Below are 22864 nucleotides of genomic sequence, written 5' to 3'. Positions count from 1 at the left end.
CATCTCAAGGATGATCAATGGAAACAGGATTCACCTGAGCTAAAGTCTCATAGCAAAGGGTCTGAATACTTATTTAAATAAGGTATTTCTGTTTATTTATTTTGTATACATTTGCCAAAATGTCTAAAAACCTGTTTTTGCTTTGTCATTAGGGGGTATTGTGTGTAGATTGATGAGGAAATTATTTTATTTAATCCATTTAAGAATAAGGCTGTAAGGTAACAAAATGTGGAAAAAGGAACGGGTCTGAATACTTTCCGAATGCAGTGTATGTACTTGTTAATTGAAGATCTCACTTTCCATGCTTATCCTGTTCTTTGTAGCAGATGCAGCCTATAACAACATGCCCCTTTACATTTGCTGTACCTGATTGCATTCCTACTGAATCAGAGTGGATCCTTGGTGTACTACTTCACTCTTACCACCACAGGTGAGCTACATCTAACTAATATGACAAGTTGAACTACAGTATGACTGTTTTACACATCGACTGCTCATAATGTCATCCTCTAGGTTTCTTTGATCTCAAAATCACATGATTGACAGCTGTCGGGTATTTGGCATCATTAAATTGAAGACTGTTATTTTATCAAATCAATTCTCTGTAATTATTATTACGTGATTAAACTAATCATGTAAATGTAATTAACTAGGAAGTCGGGGCACCAAGGAAAATCTTCAGATTACAAAGTTATAATTTTCCTAATATAACTTTTCAGATATTTTAAAATCTGATCCATTAGTCTTCTAATTAATTAATTGTTCTTTACCTCACGTTAGTCTCATTCCAAATGTCGTAAGTTGTTGGTTATCTGCACGAACCCAGCCTTCACTATGAATCATCCATACATCAATTGTCTTAATGATTTATTTACTAACTAACTAAATAATCACAGAAATGCATAACAAACAAACAGTAGATATGGTTACAAGGAAATGATAGGGGATGTGTCCTAGTGGGCTAAGTGACGTAGAAGAAGTTCCCTTGTTCTCTCTATGTGTCTCTTTCTGCTTGCTTTACTGCCTGGCCCTGAGAGTCTCCTCTAGGAATTTACGACCTGAGATAACAGAGCCTGGTTGTAAGAGGGAGAGAGTGGGGGAAGGCACTCGCTATACCCAAAGAGGACCACGTCATGAGACAGCCCTATTGATGTCATTTACCCTGTGTTCTGGGGTGTAGGGTGAAGTTGCCCTTAGATGCTGATCTTGGGTCGCTATTGCCTTTCCCCCACTAACGGTTAGGATTGGGGGAGGGAAGCTGATCCTAGATCTGGGGAAACTTCGCCCAGGAGCGTGTTCTAGCTCTGCTGTAATGGTTCAGTGTTCATCTCTCCTCTTCCTCACCCTTTTCTTTCTCCTCCTCCTCCTCCTCCCCTCATACAGATCTGTCTCTGGTTGTGCCTGTGGCCAACTCCCTCTTCTTCCTGTTCATCCTGCTCACTGAGAAGCGGGGAGGAGGTGGAGGGAAATGTTGTTATAATGTCACCACTTTCCAAACATTATGACACAACATTGCTGTCGCTCTCTGGGCAGTTTGTTTAGCTTTAGTACACATTGCATTGAGAATGATTGGTTATTTTGTTGTTTTGGTCATCATATTTTTCACATGCCGTGAGTGTGTGTTTGTTTGTTGATGCAGGAGCTGTTGGAGGAATGGTCCTCACCATGGTAGGCATCACTCTCTGCATAGTGAGCCCCATCACTGAGCCTGAAAGCACAGTACAGCAGAATGGTACACAGGTCTCACCATAAAAATAGAAACAGTATATGTAGCAGCACTCTATTGCATCTATCTCTATGTGTCTTGCACGACAACATCAACAAAAATAAACATTTTAAAGGACTGGACACATTTTAACAGGTTTTATCTCCTACAACCTAGTTCAAGGTATTGTTTCTAGTCTAAGGTACTTTCCATAAGTGTTGTTATGTCATCAATAGATGTGGCTTCATACTACACAACATACTTATTCAACTACAGAAGTGTTTAGGTTGTCCATAGGGTCCAAAACGTTTCACAACATTTTGTAACGGAGAATGAAAACAAACTCTTCTTGTTAGACTGTTCGGGTAGTAGGCTCCCTCCCCATTTCAAAAGGTCCTATTCCTGCTGTAGATACAACCCTGACCTCTGCCCCGACCCTGACCTCTGCCCCGACCCTGACCTCTGCCCCGACCCTGACCTCTGCCCCAACCCTGAACTCTGCCAGCCAGGCAGTAGGGTTTGGACATTGTGTGAATGAGTATGTAAATTAACTTAGCGGGAACTCAGCATGCACAGGGCTGTGGCTAATCCCATACCTTATAACTACTGTGAGTTCAATTAGGGTTCATTCCAGCCAGCTACTCTAGTCATTCTGATGCCATGCTGTGTGAATGTCCATAGAAACACTATAGAACTGCAGAAGACCACAGTCAATGTGTTGGTTTGGAAAACGGACCAACCAGAGTTCAGTTGTTTTAATCAATGCTTCTACTGTGCATCTAGATCACAAACATTACATCGGCAATTTTTTTAATGTATGTAAAGAGCTTATTTTGATATGAAACTGCAAAGTGTTAGGTGCAAAGTGATATGTTGGTAGTGTATATTTTGTGGGGGAAAAACTGTATTCTGTTTACTGTTGTATTGCACGTTTTATTCAGAAATAATAGCATATGAATTGTTTGAGTCAACCAAAACGCTTGTACTGTACAACCACAGAGGACATTGCAGTTGTTTTTTGTAAGATATGAAATATTTCATATTGTATATTTCCATTAGATATTAAAGTATATTTTGATAAAACAGAATACTTTACATTCATTGTATATGTTCTATAACTGAATAATAATGCAGAACCCTGTCCTACTTGTTCTCTTATTGTCTCAAAAATACTTTTTCCTGTTTACAATACGTTTGCCGCCTTCCGTCAAAGTAAAAGCATTGTGCGTCATTAATATTATTTTTTAAAGAAACGTTACATAGATTACCTGATTACTGTACCACAGTATTTCCTGCAAAATATGTCAATATAATAAAGAATACATTCGCATTTTGGATTCTCAGTTTACTAATGAAAACAATAGATGGTAGATTATAGAAACAATGATCTTGTTACTCCCCTCCACTCTCCTCATCAACCACGGGCCCATTCTGAGAACCGGACTACTCCATTACAGTGTCTGGTGAGGGGACCGGACTGCTTCATTACGGTGTCCGGTGGAGGGACCGGACTGCTTCATTACGTGTTTGGTGGAGGGACCAGACTGCTTCATTACGGTGTCTGGTGGAGGGTATGAGGACTCCCTTAAAGAAAACAACAATCAGACAGGGCCAAAATATATTTTATTTTAAGGATATTCTCTGGTACTTTTGTATACTTTTTAGCCAATAGTTCTGAAAGTTGCACCCACAAGTCAAAAAGTGGTCCCCGAAAATTGCGTACTACGTCACCTGCAGATATGTGCATGCTGTGTGTGTGCGTCTTGCTAGCTGTCACTCAAATGGGGATGGGCTGAAGCTCATTGGTTGAAACCTAATTGCTAGGGTGCTGGCCCACACAGGGGTAAATGTAGGTAAAATGGTGCTGCACAGCTTCCAGAAAACTGTCGCTTTCAAACTAGGGATTTTGTGGCACATTGAGAGTAATTCTGCTCATAGAATATGCATGAATGAACTAAAATTGACACATCCAGACCAAAGTTGGAGGTTTAAAAAATGCTTATTAGTAGTCAAAGTACCAGAGAGTCTTTAAACCACTCTAGGGTGTGCTTTAGGACCATGCGGATGCCTCCGAGCGGTCGGGTAGGCTGTTTGGAGTGTTTATCCGACTGGATAAAGAAAATAATAATAATTTGTCCCCCCCTCCCCCACTTCTAAAACCAAAGTTGCGCCCCTGTTTAAATTCACCTATTCAATCGAGCCTGATCAAATACTTGAACTGTTTCCTTGGATACCCCCGCTTTTCGGAGAACTTTGAGATGCGGAGGATGTCGATGACGAAGAAGCCCTTGAGTGTGGAGTGGTTGGCTTTGGCTCCGTCTTCGGCTCCTTGAATAGGGGTGAGTGTAGAGACAGAATTCATTTCTAGAGATTGAAAGTGTTCGTCTCTGTATTTATGTATTCATGCTGTACTGAATAGCAGTGTGTGTGTGTGTGTGTGTGTGTGTGTGTGTGTGTGTGTGTGTGTGTGTGTGTGTGTGTGTGTGTGTGTGTGTGTGTGTACCTCTGGTGTATCAGTAGCAGACACACAACTCTCTAAGGCAGCGCCTTCTTGTTTGTGGACAGATGGATCTGCGGTGGAGTTTATCTCATGCTCCAGGGAAGTGTTTGCCTTTGTTAGACGAAGAACATGTAAACCATGAAAATGTATCCAACATATTCAGTGTGGTAGTGAATGACTATATCAGTGAATGAGTATATCGCACAAGAACACATACCATGAGTGTACAAAACATTATGAACACCTGCTCTTTCCATGACATAAGCCGTGTTCACATTGGCAGTTTCAAATTCTATTTATTGGCATATCCGATTCGAATCTGTTCTTTTTCCTGCATTCGGAACAGCCGAAAAGCACATGGAATCGGATATTTCATGCCACATTTGTAGGTGGTTTGAAGTCAGATACAAATCTGATTCCTGGCCATGTGACTTGTGTCTGAACGGTCAAATCTGATTTATTTGCTAGAAAGCTAACCAGCTAACTAGCTAGCTAGGTGACTGCTGTGGCTAGCTAGGTGACTGCTGTGGCTAGCTAGGTGACTGCTGTGGCTAGCTAGGTGACTGCCGTGGCTAGCCAAAAAGGACTTGTTTTGAAAGTTGGATCTAATCGTTTGAGGCGTTACAAGTGTTCTTACACTATGATTTTAAACATTCAAAGCAACTGGGAAACGTCCATGACAATGTTGTCACCTTAACTTGCTACATAACTTCTGAGTGATAGGAAGCACGAGCACCACGACCAATCAGCCTACACCACTGCACACATACCCGTTGTTACTATGACAACTAGCGTAGCCTTGTCAGCAAATGACTGCTGTCTGAACACACATCTGATTTGGTCACTTGTAACTTGCCGTTTAGACAGTCAGTAGTTCAAAACAGATTTGGAACAAAACAAAACTAATTTTAACATTAAGGCCTGCGGTGTGAACAAGGCTTTAGACTATCCAGGTGAAAGATATGATCCCTTATTGATCCACTTCAATCAGTGTAGATGAAGGGGAGGAGACAGGTTAAATATTTTTTACGCCTTGAGACATGGATTGTGTATGTGTGCCATTCAGAGGGTGAATGGGCAAGACAAAATATTTAAGTGCCTTTGAACGGGGTGTGGTAGTAGATGTCAGGCGCACCGGTTTGTGTCAAGAACTGCAACGCTGCTGGCTTTTTCACGCTCAACAGTTTCCCGTGTGTATCAAGAATGGTCCACCACCAAAAGGACATCCAGCCAACTTGACACAACATTGGGAAGCATTGGAATCAACATGGGCCAGCATCCCTGTGGAATGCTTTTGACACCTTGTAGAGTCCATGCCCTGACGAATTGAGGCTGTTCTGAGGGCAAAAGGGGGTGCAACTTAATATTAGGAAGATGTTCTTCATGTTTTGTACACTCAGTGTATACAGTATGATCACTGTTGTCTGTGTTCTCTCTCTCTCTCTCTCTCTCTCTCTCTCTCTCTCTCTCTCTCTCTCTCTCTCTCTCTCTCTCTCTCTCTCTCTCTCTCTCTCTCTCTCTCTCTCTCTCTCTCTCTCTCTCTCTCTCTCTCTCTCTCTCTCTCTCTCTCTCTCTCTCTCTCTCTCTCTCTCTCTCTCATGCAAGCAAGCACGCACACAAACCTTTTCCTCAGTCTCTAACTACAGACAGACAGGTGAGCCCCAAAGTAGTGAAAGGTATGAGATATTTTCATAATTGCACTGTACTTAATGAATGAAAGCCTTCTGTACCTGTGACATTTCTGTATCAAGCGTAGGGCTCCCATCGATGTCATCCTCTTTGCAGATTGAAGAGCTGATATTTTCAGGTGAGTTCCTGTCTTTCTCAGTCAATGATTCCAACTTTGTGATTGGACGAAATTCACAATTATCTGAGTGGTTCTATCATGTAACAGCAGACTAAAATGTACATCCAACAGCAGACTAAAATGTACATCCAACAGCAGACTAAAATGTACATCCAACAGCAGACTGAAATGTACATCCAACAGCAGACTAAAATGTACATCCAACAGCAGACTAAAATGTACATCTAACAGCAGACTGAAATGTACAAATGTAAATGTAACAGCATATCTCAGTAGGGTAAAAATGTTGAGAATGATTTGGCAAATCATGAGCGATGATCCTCGACCAGACAAACCTTGTCTGGGTGTTCTGGGTGAGGAAGGGGATCTTTTGTAGCCTTGGTCAAAATCTAGAGGAGAACAATACAAAGAAGCTCTCAGCTTCACACTACCAACCATACAACCTGGATAAACATGTATGATAAACAATCTGCAACTTCTACAAAACCTCATGTCACTCAAGGAATGAGACTATCCCAGACAGATACACACCTGATCTTGGCTGTTGGAATGAGGAGGATTTCTCCCAATAAGGTCCTCGTCTTCTACTGTCTCTGCCACTCTCTAAAAGATAAAGACACAACACCACAATACTACAGTTTGCTTAACTATAATCCACACCTCAACACATTACATATAACCCTCATATACATTATTTCAAGGAGAGAAATGGAAAATGGTCCCATTGCACTGGTAAGGGACTAGGGAAGAAAGAACAGTTTAAACTTGATTGTAACCCAGAAGGACATTTGGTTATAGGCAGGGGTAATATGATGAAAAAACTTAGAGCACATACAAAATAGTTAAAAAAACAACAATACCCCACAAAGTACACAGAAACATCATTATATGAAGGGGTGGTGGGGGCATAATTATTATTATTATATTTATGTTTTATCCTGGGGATAAACACTCTAAACAGCCCAACCGACTGCTTGGAGGCGTCCGCATGGTCCTAAAGCACACCGTTGCCTCGTTTTGTATCACATTCCAATGATAAAACTGGGGGGTGGGACAAAAATGCTATTTCAGAATGTGGGTGGGACATGTCCCTCCCGTCCCCAGTGAAAGTTGCACCCCTGGTTATATGCAATTTCAGGCAATAGAGTGCATGTCCAAATCAGGATCATTTGATTCCCTTTCCATACCAGGGCCCTGTGTTTAACATGTTCATGGTGGTGGGTACAAAGGAGTGCTCGTATCTGTTGCTTTTTAGTCCGGGGGAGTTGTATCTGGAACCTGAGGGTAGGAGCTGGATCTCAGAGTGGAGGGCTTGGTCACTGTCATGGAACGGAGAGCTTTGGGTAAGAGGACAATAAAAGAGTGGATGAGAGAGAAAGGAATGAGGTGTCAGCCTACCTGGTCAACGGGAACATCTACTACTGTGTTCTCATCCTCCAGCACCTCCTCAGCCCCCTGCACCTCCTCTCTCTTCCTCCGTACAGCTCTGAACACACTGGCCTGGGCTACAACACACACCAACATGAACATGAATGATCAATCATTGTAAATGTGCATTGACACAATCATGAATACAATATTTCACACTATGCCAGGGGCCACTCCAGACCATTTGCCAGGGGCCACACCAGACCATATGCCAAGGGCCACACACGACCATATGCCAGACCATATGCCAAGGGCCACACCAGACAATATGCCAGGGGCAACACCAGACCATATGCCAAGGGCCACACACGACCATATGACAGACCATATGCCAAGGGCCACACCAGACAATATGCCAGGGGCCACACCAGACCATATGCCAAGGGCCACACCAGACCATATGCCAGGGGCCACACCAGACCATATGCCAGGGGCCACACCAGACCCACAAGCTGCTTTCTTGTGGCTCCCCTTCTGGTATCTAATTCCTATTAAAATCAGGTCCTCAGTGAGAACAGCAAGCCTGACACTGGCCCCCAGGTAATTTGAGTGTGTGTCTGTGTGCTCCTACCTGGTCCAGTCCTTGGTGGAGGCCTGGGATGGCCTCTGTTCCTCACTCGGACTTTCACTGGTTTGGCGTAGAAGATAGAGCTCTCCTCCTTCACTGGCCTCCTCTGGATGGATGGGAGAGCCGTCTCCCCCACCTCATCCCCAGTGGACTTCACCCTCCGCCCATCCGACTGGGACCACAACACCAGGGTCGTGTTCATTAGGCACCAAATGGAAGAAAACAGACTGAAACCGGGCTGGACTACTTTATACAATTCAAATTTTTTATTTTCCACTACAGTTTTTTGACAGTACCTCTGGAGAGTCCAGGAGAGCAGAGTCACTGAAGCTGTCCTCAGGGCCACTGGCTGCCTTCCTGCCCTGAGCAAGACAAAGGGAGACACGGTGTACCTTTATAACCAAGCTCAATTGTCCTACAGACCAAAATAAATATACAAAATATTAGACTATGAAGTGTTAGACATACAGTAGGTGTTAGACAGACAGTAGCTTACCTTATATCTCCTTGACAGCCTTCTATTTCCAGGGTAATTTCTGGAAAATAATGTGAAACTCATATGATATAGAAATCCATATTATATTATATCATATTATATATTATATGTATAATATTATTATATTATATCATATTATAATATATTATATCATATTATATTTATTATATTATATCATATTAAAATATATGATATCATATTATATATTTATTATATTATATAATTTCATATCATGTTCAATTCATTATATAATAATATATTATATCATACTATATTATATGATATCATATTATATTATATAATTTCATATCATATATTTATTATATAATATTATACTATATCATATTATATCATATCAGATGTATTATATTATATTAAAATATATCATATATTATATCATATGTTATATCATATCATACTATATTCCAATATATTATATTATATCATATTTATTATATTATATGATATAATATGATATTATATTAAAATATATGATATTATATTATATCATATTTATTTTATTATATCATATTATATTATATTATAATATATTATATCATATAATATTTATTATATCATATTATATCATATTACATTAAAATATATATCATATTATATTCATCCGTTATTTTACCAGGTAAATTGACTGAGAACACGTTCTCATTTACAGCAACGACCTGGGGAATAGTTACAGGGGAGAGGAGGGGGATGAATGAGCCAATTGTAAGCTGGGGATGATTAGGTGACCGTGATGGTTTGAGGGCCAGAATGGGAATTTAGCCAGGACACCAGGGTTAACACCCCTACTCTTACGATAATGACCTCAGAGAGTCAGGACACCCGTTTAACGTCCCATCCAAAAGACGGCACCCTACACAGGGCAGTGTCCCCAATCACTGCCCTGGGGCATTGGGATATTTTTTAGACCAGAGGAAAGAGTGCCTCCTACTGGCCCTCCAACACCACTTCCAGCAGCATCTGGTCTCCCATCCAGGGACTGACCAGGGTCAACCCTGCTTAGCTTCAGAAGCAAGCCAGCAGTGGTATGCAGGGTGGTATGCTTATATTATTTAATATTATATTATAATATATTTATTATATCATATTATATTATGATATATTTATTATATTATATTATATCATATTATATTTATTTTATCATATTATATTATAATGTATTTATTATATTATATCATATTATATTTATTTTATCATATTATATCACGTTATATTAAAATATATGATATTATATTTATTATATCATATCATATTATATTTATCATATCATATTATATTATATTTATTATATCATATTATATTTATGATATTATATAATATTATTTAATATATTTATTTTACCTTTATTTTAGTAGCGAGTCCCATTGAGACCAATATATCTTTAGAATAGAATACCCACACAGTCTTACATTTGACCTTTTAGTCATTTAGCAGACACTCTTATCCAGAGCGAATTACAGTTAGTGCATTGATCTTAATATAGCTAGGTGGGACAACCACATATCTCAGTCATAGTAAGAAAAATTGTTCTTCACTAAAGTAGTTATCAGCAAAGTCAGAGTTTGTAAGGGGGGAGAAAAAGTCAAGTGAGTTCACAAAAGTATTTTTTGTCTTGGCTGCCTAAAAGCTGCTTGTTCTATTTTCATATTATCTAACAATCTCTGTACTATGATAATTCCATCCATACCTCTCAGAGGCTTTAGGAACCAACAGCTCCACGTAGGGAAGCTTCTTGAACCTCTCTGCTCCCACTGCCACGTAGAACTGGCCACTCACCAGCTCGTCTGCACTGGACACAGTTACACCCTCTAGAGTGCACAACCTGAGGGGTCACAGGGTCAGGGGTCACTAATGGGGTCAGAGAGACTGTCATCTGTGTACCTGAGGGGTCGTTGGGCTGCCATTAATAGGTCAAACAAATCAAATCAAATCAAATTGTATTTGTCACATACACATGGTTAGCAGATGTTAATGCGAGTGTAGCGAAATGCTTGTGCTTCTAGTTCCGACAATGCAGTAATAACCAACAAGTAATCTAACCTAACAATTCCACAACTACTACCTTATACACACAAGTGTAAAGGGATAAAGAATATGTACATAAAGATATATGAATGAGTGATGGTACAGAACGGCATAGGCAAGATGCAGTAGATGGTATAGAGTACAGTATATACATATGAGATGGGTAATGTAGGGTATGTAAACGTAAAGTGGCATAGTTTAAAGTGGCTAGTGATACATGTATTACATAAAGATGGCAAGATGCAGTAGATGATATAGAGTACAGTATATACATATACATATGAGATGAGTAATGTAGGGTATGTAAACATTATATTAAGTGGCATGTTTAAAGTGGCTAGTGGTACATTTTTACATAATTCCCATCAATTCCCATTATTAAAGTGGCTGGAGTTGAGTCAGTATGTTGGCAGCGGCCACTAAATGTTAGTGGTGGCTGTTTAACAGTCCGATGGCCTTGAGATAGAAGCTGTTTTTCAGTCTCTCGGTCCCTGCTTTGATGCACCTGTACTGACCTCGCCTTCTGGATGATAGCGGGGTGAACAGGCAGTGGCTTGGGTGGTTGTTGTCCTTGATGATCTTTATGGCCTTCCTGTGACATCGGGTGGTGTAGGTGTCCTGGAGGGCAGGTAGTTTGCCCCCGGTGATGCGTTGTGCAGACCTCACTACCCTCTGGAGAGCCTTACGGTTGTGGGCGGAGCAGTTGCCGTACCAGGCGGTGATACAGCCCGACAGGATGCTCTCGATTGTGCATCTGTAGAAGTTTGTGAGTGCTTTTGGTGACAAGCCGAATTTCTTCAGCCTCCTGAGGTGCTGCTGCGCCTTCTTCACAACGCTGTCTGTGTGGGTGGACCAATTCAGTTTGTCCGTGATGTGTACACCGAGGAACTTAAAACTTTCCACCTTCTCCACTACTGTCCCGTCGATGTGGATAGGGGGATGCTCCCTCTGCTGTTTCCTGAAGTTCACAATCATCTCCTTTGTTTTGTTGACGTTGAGTGTGAGGTTATTTTCCTGACACCACACTCCGAGGGCCCTCACCTCCTCCCTGTAGGCCGTATCGTCGTTGTTGGTAATCAAGCCTACCACTGTAGTGTCGTCCGCAAACTTGATGATTGAGTTGGAGGCGTGCATGGCCACGCAGTCGTGGGTGAACAGGGAGTACAAGAGAGGGCTCAGAACGCACCCTTGTGGGGCCCCGGTGTTGAGGATCAGCGGGGTGGAGATGTTACCTACCCTCACCACCTGGGGGCGGCCCGTCAGGAAGTCCAGGACCCAGTTGCACAGGGCGGGGTCGAGACCCAGGGTCTCGAGCTTGATGACGAGTTTGGAGGGTACTATGGTGTTAAATGCTGAGCTGTAGTCGATGAACAGCATTCTCACATAGGTATTCCTCTTGTCCAGATGGGTTAGGGCAGTGTGCAGTGTGGTTGCGATTGCGTCGTCTGTGGACCTATTGGGTCGGTAAGCAAATTGGAGTGGGTCTAGGGTGTCAGGTAGGGTGGAGGTGATATGGTCCTTGACTAGTCTCTCAAAGCACTTCATGATGACGGAAGTGAGTGCTACGGGGCGGTAGTCGTTTAGCTCAGTTACCTTAGCTTTCTTGGGAACAGGAACAATGGTGGCCCTCTTGAAGCATGTGGGAACAGCAGACTGGGATAAGGATTGATTGAATATGTCCTTAAACACACCAGCCAGCTGGCCTGCGCATGCTCTGAGGACGCGGCTGGGAATGCCGTCTGGGCCTGCAGCCTTGCGAGGGTTAACACGTTTAAATGTTTTACACACATGCTGTGTGAAGGTGTGTGTGTGTGTGTGTGTGTGTGTCTGTGTCAGTGTGTGCGTATGTACAGTATATATGCATGTGTGAGGGTGTGTGTGTGTACGTATCTGACCTGCGCACTGCTCCAGTGCGTAAACTGGCCTTCTCTGTGACTAGACCGAGGATCTGATCCAGGTCGTGCTGCCAGGTCCTGGGAATTATGAAACGGAATGGCGAGCAGCGAAGATCTTCGTTGCGGAAAACACTGTAAAGGAACACGCAAATAAGTAGTGTGTTTCTATGTGTGTAGTATTTGAGAATGGGAGTGTGTTAACAGGGAAACTTACTGTATGATACAGGGTAGTGGAATATACTTTCTCCATTTTGCTGACACATTCGGTCTGTGAAGTAATCTTGCCTAGGAAAGAAAGACAGGACATTACAAAAGAATACTGCACTGTAGTTTTAGATAGATTTGTCGGTCAGAATCAAATACAAGAAAGAAATACCACTTCCTCTGATCAGTGAATGCCAAATTAAACCATGTGATGAAACATTGATATCAAGTGTGCCATTTGATATAATATACTAAAACAAAGTAAATTCCAATTGTATTAATTTCGGAACAGAACATCCACAGACATTTCACAATAAGCGGTTATGATCTATTATTATTACTATTATTATTATTATTACTATTATTATTATAGCTTGTCAGTCAGAGGGCTGTGTCCATAGCAACACACATCATCATCTTGGCTAAAAACATAACACATCTACAAAGACAGACTGAGTGCTCCACTTCATTGAACACCTAAACCATATATAGCCACTCTGTCCACAAAACTTCCCCTGACCTTTCTATTATGTCCAGAGTCTATTAAGTCAAGCCCTATTAAGTCAAGCCCTATTACGTAAAGCCCTATTAAGTCAAGCCCTATGAAGTCAAGCCCTATTAAGTCAAGCCCTATTACGTCAAGCGCTATTACGTCAAGCCCTATAAAAAAAACTCAAGCCCTATTAAGTCAAGCCCTATTAAGTCAAGCCCTATTACGTCAAGCCCTATTACGTCAAGCCCTATAAAAAAAACTCAAGCCCTATTAAGTCAAGCCCTATAAAGTCAAGCCCTATGAAGTCAAGCCCTATTAAGTCAAGCCCTATGAAGTCAAGCCCTATTAAGTCAAGCCCTTTGAAGTCAAGCCCTATAAAAAAAACTAAAGTCCTATGAAGTCAGGCCCTATGAAGTCAGGCCCTATGAATCACTTATTGTGTCTGACCACATAATATAACAATAAATCAATACTTCAAACAAAACCCAACCACAGCTAGAAAATACATGTTTCTATAATGTTTCCACTTTGAAGTGGCACTATTCAACTTTGTTTTTGTATTTAAACAGAGTGGTAGGCATGGGGCTGCCAGCAAAGGGCTGGGTAGGCTGGGAATCAGGCCTGCCCAGGCTTGTTCAAAGCCCTGATAACACAGGAGGAGGCCACTGTGTGGCTTAGTTCTCTGAACAGAGTTACCAAGCTCACAATTCTAGTGAGAGAGAATGTTTTTGAATTGTTACCTGTAGTGTTCCCCAGATGTTTGAGTGTCCAGTTTTCGGGTTAGTTAAGGGAACATTTTATGTATGTTAACAAAAACCTCCTGAGAACCAATTTAGCATGTTTTGACATTAGATAAATCTCACCTCTGTTAAAAGTACACTCAAGAAAAACAATTTTATTGATCAGAGTGATTCCGGAGTTAACATTAAAACAGGGTTATATGCCCCACCAACATTAGACAACTATACAAAAATCCCTAAAATGTCTGAAATAAGTCAGTCACATCAATGACGAGAGAATAGTCTGATTAAATAACTGACAACTGACACAGACGTGGCGCAGCAGGAAGATTGAAATACTGTGAACCAAGAGGTTGTGATTTCAAATCCAAGGGGCGGACATGTTGAATAATAACGACTGTAGAAATGAACATGCACAGTATAATCATGTTATGTCAAAGTGTGTCAAATATCTAAGTTGAAAACACTGTACGTTAAAATAATTGTTTGTGTGAGTGTCCCTAACCTTGCCAACAAAGAGCTGTGAATGGATCAGTGGTTCACCAATCAGAGTCACGATGGACTCGGCCACAGTATAAGGGGAGATGTGTATTGATTAAACCATTTTTGGAGAACGTTTCTTTGGAACCATCAGGCAACGTCCTGACGACTGAGTGGGGTGGGGGGTGAACATGCACAGGTAGCCCACTTTTTGTGATTTGTTTGATAATCGGATGAAAATATCATGACTGGTTCTGTTATTGCCACATTAAAAGGTAATACATTTTTCCTGTTTATATGACGTCTTTATTATAATATTTTTTTGTGCAAGTGTGTGTACTGGATAGAGACCCCCCCCACGTTCTGGGTAAGTTCAAATCAAATTTTATTGGTCACATACACATGGTTAGCAGATGTTAATGCGAGTGTAGCAAAGTTCTGTTTGAGGAAATGGTCTGGAAACAGTCCTTTTTTTATTTATTTTTTACATTTTTTAATTTAACCCTTATTTAACTAGGCAAGTCAGTTAAGAACAAATTCTTATTTATTCCTTGCACCTCACTGACACATTCCTATGAAAACTTTAGGTAATGACCCAATGAGACTCTCAAGCATGAAACACACCAAGAACCTTACTGCCGATAGACTACCGATAGGTTGTTATCACCGTGGGAGGCTGCTCCTTCTCTTGCTAGAACAAAAGCGGTACCTGCTGTGTGCTGAACCAATGATGTGTATAAAGCCTCGATGACTGACAGGGGGACGCTGTATTGAAGCCACCTCACAGACATCTAGGTACTCCTCTTCAATTGTAAAAAAGATTTTGGTCACTAAAGACCCTGGTTCGATCCCAGGCTGGCCACGACCGGGAGACCCATGAGGCGGCGCACAATTGACAGAGCGTCATCCGGGTTAGGGGAGGGTTTGGCCAGCTGGGACATGTCCCATTGCACTCTAGCAACTCCTTGTGGCGGGCCGGGCGCATGCACGCTGACTTCGGTCGCCAGCTGGACGGTGTTTCCTCTGACACATTGGTGCGGCTGGCCTCCGGGTTAAGCGAGCAGTGAGTCAAGAAGCAGTGCGGTTTGGCGGGGTTGTGTTTCGGGAGGACGCATAGTTCTCGACCTTTGCCTCTCCTGAGTCGGTACGGGAGTTGCAGCGATGGGACAAGACTGTAACTACCAATTGGATATCATGAAATTTGGGAGAAAAGGAGCAAAAAATGTTTTTGAATAATAATAATTGTTTGGAAGATATAGAAATGCATTTATTCATGTCAACATTCATTTTTGACATTTGTAATCTATCTGTAATTTTGTCCTTGAAACATTTCATTGAAATACTGTAGAATTCCATTCATTCCTATGGAGGACTGCTCCTACTAGGGAGTGCCAATATGGCCAACCGGTGGCTTCAAAGCCTCTCAATGGCCAATACACAGCTTCAGAAATTCAGGGTTTGTATACGTCATTGGTGCTGACTAGGTAGCGTCGTAACTTGTAGAATCCCAATGCTCGTCAGTGGCCAACAACTTGATTTTGAGCCAATCAGACAGCACGAATCCCGACATGGAAGAGCCAACGACAAAAAGTAATAAATAGGGTTGTTTCTCGGTACATTCACAGATGAGCCAGTCACACTTCATATTCAATGTAGGATATATGGGATGGTAGCTAGCTACTGTATGTGCAGAGACACAATGCACACAACACTAAATACTTCCTCCAAGCTAGCTAACCACTGTAGCTAGTATTGACGTTCTAATTAAATAACAATGGATTAGCTAGTTTTCATGAAACGCCAGTCTGATGTTGTGCTAGCTAGCGAATATGCTAACGTTAGCTAACTAGCTAAACATTTGGCTATGGGCTGGCAGTATGGGATTATGGAGAGTGAATTAAATTGTTTCTTCATCATCTTGCTAGGTAGTTATCTAGCTGGGGGCATCTGGCTAGTATCAACAAGGGTGTTCTACAAAATAGCAACATTAGAGCAGATAGCTTGGAATCTAGACCATAAGCAATACACACAAATATTCATTGCCAAACAGCGCTACTGCCACCTTGTAGTTTGGAGTATTTTAACAAGGCTGACGACTTCCAAGGTCTTTGCTGTGTCAACACAGCAAGTAGCCTAGTGGTAAGAGCGGCAGGTAGCCTAGTGGTTAGAGCGTTGGGCCAGAAACCAAAAGGTTGCTGGATCGAATCCCTGAGCTGACAAGGTAAAAATCTGTCATTCTGCCCCTGAACAAGGCAGTTAACCCACTGTTCCCAGGTAGGCCGTCATTGTAAGTAAGAATTTGTTCTTAACTGTCTCGCCTAGTTTTAAAAAATCTATATATTTTTTTTAAAGAGACAGAGTTTTGACACTGTACAGAGGTGCTAAGTACTGTCTGCAGTCGAACGTTTAACAATCCTACCGGTGTCTGAGTTTTTAAGGAAACGTTCTCTAAAGTTGTGAGAATGTTTGTTGTTAGCTGTAAAATCACTCTGTCTCTGCTAATATACAACACCATATAAGCGCACACCTACAGTACAGGCAGGGCACTCACACAATGGCAAAACAATATCTGTGCCAATCCAAGTGCCACACAATCGCCTGTCTACTGTTTCATATTAATGTTGATGGGTTAGTTATGGTGGCCCTTCTGGTCCCAGTCAGACAATGGAGAATGATTGTTCACAGCTTTCCTGCAGTCAAATGACGAAATCGCCCTGTAGTGGCCTCATGGGTGGAATATTATTCATGTTTTTCATAATTTCCAAATGAACACCTTATTTTTCCCGCTGAAAATCCTGTGTTTCTATGTCAAACGGTTTTGTTATCTTTCAGTCAACTGTGATGTATAGTGTAATATTGGTATGCGAACTCAAAATGTTATACATTTCAACTCTATATCTGACATGGTACAGGTGTCTTCTTTTTCTAAGCCCATAACCATGTGTGTGAGGTGTATACTTTCTTTTCAAAGTAGATTTGTTTTAAGACTTCCCTGACCCTGATTTAGCCCACCGCTGTAAAAGGTAGGACTATAATATTGCTCTGAATCACTACACGCTCCACAGCTGAAAATGAAATACATGAATCTCTATCCATCCAGCCAGCCATTTGGGCTGAATACAAAGCAAGCACTTTCCATTGTGCGAACGGCTATTGAGATGCTGCGCTTGAAATGGGTTTATATGTGTCCATGATCTCATTAACACAAGATCTATCTTCCTTATATGAATGTATCCGATGATGAACAAGAGATCTATTGAAATGGGCCAAGAATGATCCGAGACACTGGAAGACTGAATACGGTACAGAACATTGATTTGTTATTGATGTGTGGTCTACATGCTGTGAGTTTGTGTTGGTGCTGAGGACCATTATTTACAGATGACATGTATCCAAAAATCAATACTATGCTATTGCTTTGGTCTATCATGCTTTGGTCTACCACAGTGTCCGGTATTATGACATGCAAAGCACATCCAAAACCAAATTTAAACACAATGAATATGAAGTGTGGTCAAATAAATAATAAATTATGACCATTGCTCAGTGGAAGAAAATCTGTTCTCTGTTACAACTGGTACCAGTTCAGATCTACCTGATTTTGAGGGTGTGTGTGTGTCAGCATGACCTACCCCAGATAGGTTAGGTTAGATTAATGAGTAACGGACTGTAGCGCTGACAGAGACAGAAAACCATATTGAAGCTTACCCGAGCTCCTTCTCCCATGGGTACAGGCTGCTTCTTCAGCCCTGTGTTCAAATAACTGCATGACAGAAAAAAAACAATAGACATGATAAAGGTTCACATGTCATCCTCAGTGAGACACAGCTTAACACATGACTGTATTACTGACTGTATTACTGACTGTATAACCGGCAGTATTACTGACTGTATTATTGTATGTATTACTGAATGTATAACCGGCTGTATTACTGACTGTAGTATTGTATGTATTACTGACTGTATAACCGGCTGTATTACTGACTGTATTATTGTATGTATTACTGAATGTATAACCGGCTGTATTACTGACTGTAGTATTGTATGTATTACTGACTGTATTACTGACTGTATTATTGTATGTATTACTGACTGTATTACTGTATGTATTACTGACTGTATAACCGGCTGTATTACTGACTGTATAACCGGCTGTATTACTGACTGTATTATTGTATGTATTACTGACTGTATTACTGACTGTATAACCAGCTGTATTACTGACTGTATTATTGTATGTATTACTGACTGTATTATTGTATGTATTACTGACTGTATTATTGTATGTATTACTGTCTGTATTACTGTATGTTTTACTGTCTGTATTACTGTATGTTTTACTGTCTGTATTACTGACTGTATTATTGTATGCATTACTGCCTGTATTACTGTATGTTTTACTGACTGTATAACCGGCTGTATTACTGACTGTATTATTGTATGTATTACTGACTGTATTACTGCCTGTATTACTGTATGTTTTACTGTCTGTATTACTGACTGTATTACTGTATGTAGTACTGACTGTATTATTGTATGCATTACTGCCTGTATTACTGTATGTTTTACTGTCTGTATTACTGACTGTTTTACTGACTGTATTACTGACTGTATTGTATGCATTACTGCCTGTATTACTGTATGTTTTACTGTCTGTTTTACTGACTGTATTACTGACTGTATTATTGTATGCATTACTGCCTGTATTACTGTATGTTTTACTGTCTGTATTACTCCCTGTATTACTGTATGTAGTACTGACTGTATTATTGCCTGTATTACTGTATGTTTTACTGACTGTATTATTGTATACATTACTGACTGTATTACTCCCTGTATTACTGAATGTTTTACTGACTGTATTACTGACTGTATTATTGTATACATTACTGTCTGTTGTACTTACTATTACTGACTGTATTATTGTATGCATTACTGCCTGTATTACTGACTGTATAACCGGCTGTATTACTGACTATTACTGACTGTATTATTGTATGTATTACTGACTGTATTACTCCCTGCATTACTGTATGTTTTACTGACTGTATTACTGACTGTATTATTGTATGCATTACTGCCTGTATTATTGTATGCATTACTGCCTGTATTACTGTATGTTTTACTGTCTGTATTACTGCCTGTATTACTGTATGTTTTACTGCCTGTATTACTGACTGTTTTACTGTATGTTTTACTGACTGTATTACTGCCTGTTTTACTGACTGTATTATTGTATGTTTTACTGACTGTATTACTGACTGTATTACTGTCTGTATTACTGTCTGTATTACTGACTGTAGTACTGCCTGTTTTACTGTATGTTTTACTGACTGTATTATTGTATGCATTACTGACTGTTTTACTGACTGTATTACTGCCTGTTTTACTGTCTGTATTACTGCCTGTATTACTGTATGTTTTACTGACTGTATTACTGCCTGTTTTACTGACTGTATTATTTTATGCATTACTGACTGTATTATTGTATGCATTACTGACTGTATTACTGTATGTATTTATATAATGGTTACTATCTACATTTATCTACTGCACACAGCGATAAACGTTAAAGAAAACATTTTAATAACATCATATCTAGACATTTACACAAACGTACAGTACATGGTAGACCTGTATACATAGGACCATATCTGGACCAACTGCCTGGGAGCAATGCCAGAGAACAACTTAAAGTACCTTAAAGGGAAATTCCGCCACTTTTCAACCTCATATTCATTAACTCCATCACTGTACCAGTGTCTATGTGAAAATGGTGTGTTTCTATGATATATGGTTAAAAAGATGAGAAGGTCCTAAAAAATAATGATCTGTGATATGATAGGGTAGGATTAAAAGTAGAAAAACTGTGATTTTTTTTGCCCGTTTCTAACCAGAGGGAGGGTATTTTCTTGCTACTCACATCACCGCGAATCTCATAGTGTTAGAAAATCACTGTTTTAAAAATGTTTTACATGTTGATGATGTCATCGCGTTTTCACTTATGTAGACACTGGCATTGTGCTGGAGATAATGAAAATGTCGAAAATTGGTGGAATTGCCCTTTAATTGCCCTTTCTAATCTAGACAATTCTGCCTGATAGTCTACTCACTCAAGCTTCTTGAACCTCTCGAAGCCTGCGGCCACGTACTGGGCCCCGGTCTGGAGGTCATGCAGCTCCCTGACCCGGTGACCCTGCCGGGGGGTGTACAGGGTCCTCACGGCCAGCGGCGCCTGAATGCAGTGGGTCACGTCATTGAGAAACGCCTCCATGGTGGACACCTGTCGATGGTTGACTACAAACCTCCTGCCGGAGTAGAAGGGGTCCCCGTTCCTGTAGACCATCACACTCTTGACCGGAGGCAGGAGGAGGGTTGCTGACCCACAGGAAGCCATTTTTCCAGATACTCTGTCTGCCGTCTCTGGTCCCTGTCTGCCGTCTCTGGTCCTTGTCTGCCGTCTCCGGTCCCTGTCTGCTCTGGGTACTACCACTACCACTCAAACCTGTTCTAATTAATCTGTTGTTGTGTTCTGTGTGGTGGTCTCTCACAGCTCTGGACTGTCACGTTCTCTCTCTCTCCCTCTCTCTCACACACATACACTACTCTCTGGCGGCCGAGAGTATTTCCTGGTAGCCATGGCAGCAGAGCCAGCAATGACTGGCTTTGTGGGCTAAACCATTAGCAGCAACGAACGACAACAAAAGAGGGAGAGCGAGAGACAGAGGATGCAAGTGTTGTACGCTGAATAAATAAGACAAACCATAAAACTCATCTTTATATATTTTTTAAAAACTATTCGAAAACCTGTTGAATTCACAACATGTGTAGCCTAATGGCTGCTAGTTCTGTAGTATTTACAGTAAAATCTCAGGGATAACCCTTCTACAATAGAAGTTAATGCTCTGGGAGGGGACAAGAAGGTCTAGGAATACCATTTCCATACATCCATTTCAAACAGTCTCCCTTGACCTTGTATGGGCTGTCAGGAAAGCACATGCAGCTTTTGTGTTTATTTTGATACCCACATAGACAGGACCAGTATGTTGTATAATATAATATGAACTTTTTTTAATGATTGTGTTGAGTGTGTGCTCTCAATGTGAAACATTTGTGTGAATCACCTGAGATAAACTGGCTATGGCAGGGAGTTCCCTTGAATCTTTCCCATAACTTCTTTGAAAACAAGATTATCATGGTTAAATGCAGTTATGCAGACAACAATTGTAGTGACGTAAAGGAACATCACATGTACTGTAGCAACGGTAGTAACAACAGTATTAGTAGTAAAAAAAAAAAAACTGCAAATTTAGTCAATGGATACTTACAAAAATAAACATTATTAAATTGATATTTAATTTGACAGTGTGTATTTGACAAGTGTATTTGACAACGTACCAACCGTTTGAGCTAAACAAAAGGTATCAATTGCATAGCTACATCGGCAACATTTCAAACTAGATGTGGAGTGAGCTTACGGTAAGTTCATATTAACTCTATTACACTCACCCCTTCTAAACTCGCTACCCCGGCCGTTGAGCTGAGCCCAGCTGCCGATCCGGGCCACAGGCACCACTGTAACGGGGGTCAGTGTGCTGCTAACAGATTCATTTCCTCTACTCCCCAACTGCCCCATACCAGCCTCAAATCAGTGATTCTCTGCTTCGAAAAACATGTGGCTGCCCTCCTGGACAACATACTGACTGTTTGAGATATACAAAAGGTAGGGGAGAGTGGGGTATGTTGAGACGTTTTTTTTTTACATTCAGCATCACTACCTCAAGGGAAATATGTACCAAAGATATCTACATACATTTCAGGATGTTGTGTATCCCTGGAAATATGTAAACATAACAGTTTTGAAAACATAGCTTGTGCAAAAAATGTGGTCTCTTGGTATAATCTACGGGGTAAATTGAGCAAAGGGACAGGGTAAGTTGATATGCCTTGTGGTAAATGGGTGATGGTGTCCTGTGACAGTGGGTGATGCTGAAGGTGGGTCAAAGTTTAATTCATGAAATGGGGGTGTGGTGTATTGTATATCTTAAATGCATGCTTACATTCAGATATAGATCTCTCTGTTCAATATCACTTACCCTTCCAGTTCTTAACCAGTTGTCCGGGACAGGGATGTTGTTTCGCTATGCCAATTCGTAGGCAACTGGTCCGCGAGATTCTTTATACGTTTATCAAGCTCAAGACTCCATGTCATCAGATAAGACCTTGTGTTCCTCTGCTACTCTATCATAGTCACTCTTTCACACAGATACATTTTTGTTTTCTTTTTCGTCAATGTCCCTCTTCAGTGTCATTCTGTCAATTTATACATCCCTTGCTGCTGCTCGAATGGACTTCTTCCCTTCTCTCAGTTCCTTGGCTTCTCTCTCAAGAACCTCAAGGGGGGCTAGGCCCCTGCTTGTTTTATGTTTGTATACATGGGACACGATGATGTCTGCTCTGTAACAATAAAAATCTGTAGTTCATATGCATGACACATTGCAAAAA

General features: G+C 40.9%; 1 protein-coding gene across 1 annotated transcript; it reads right to left on the bottom strand.

Annotated features, from left to right (window-relative positions):
* Nucleotides 1-1602: 1602 nt before the first annotated feature.
* On the bottom strand, nucleotides 1603-20756 carry dcdc2b (doublecortin domain containing 2B). Its single transcript, XM_039008773.1, has 13 exons — nucleotides 20473-20756; nucleotides 18068-18122; nucleotides 12657-12727; nucleotides 12443-12574; nucleotides 10210-10344; nucleotides 8505-8544; nucleotides 8305-8370; nucleotides 8012-8180; nucleotides 7411-7517; nucleotides 6534-6615; nucleotides 6348-6401; nucleotides 3940-4033; nucleotides 1603-1708 (listed from the first exon to the last, which is right to left on the bottom strand). The coding sequence occupies exons 1-13, from the start codon at nucleotides 20754-20756 to the stop codon at nucleotides 1603-1605; spliced, it is 1395 nt and encodes a 464-aa protein (XP_038864701.1).
* Between the last annotated feature and the right edge of the window lie 2108 nt (nucleotides 20757-22864).

Source organism: Salvelinus namaycush, chromosome 15 (assembly GCF_016432855.1).
Source record: "Salvelinus namaycush isolate Seneca chromosome 15, SaNama_1.0, whole genome shotgun sequence".
NCBI lineage: Eukaryota > Metazoa > Chordata > Actinopteri > Salmoniformes > Salmonidae > Salvelinus > Salvelinus namaycush.
This window is presented reverse-complemented; position numbering and strand designations above follow the sequence as displayed.

Bases quoted from the DNA above. Each gene is read 5' to 3' on its own strand.
- dcdc2b (XM_039008773.1), bottom strand. From the start codon at position 20,756: ATGGCTTCCTGTGGGTCAGCAACCCTCCTCCTGCCTCCGGTCAAGAGT. The intron at 18,123-20,472 runs GTGAGTAGACTA...TCTGTCATGCAG, and splicing joins GAGAGGTTCAAGAAGCTTGA to TTATTTGAACACAGGGCTGA. The intron at 6,616-7,410 runs GTAGGCTGACAC...TTTATCTTTTAG, and splicing joins TAGATGTTCCCGTTGACCAG to AGAGTGGCAGAGACAGTAGA.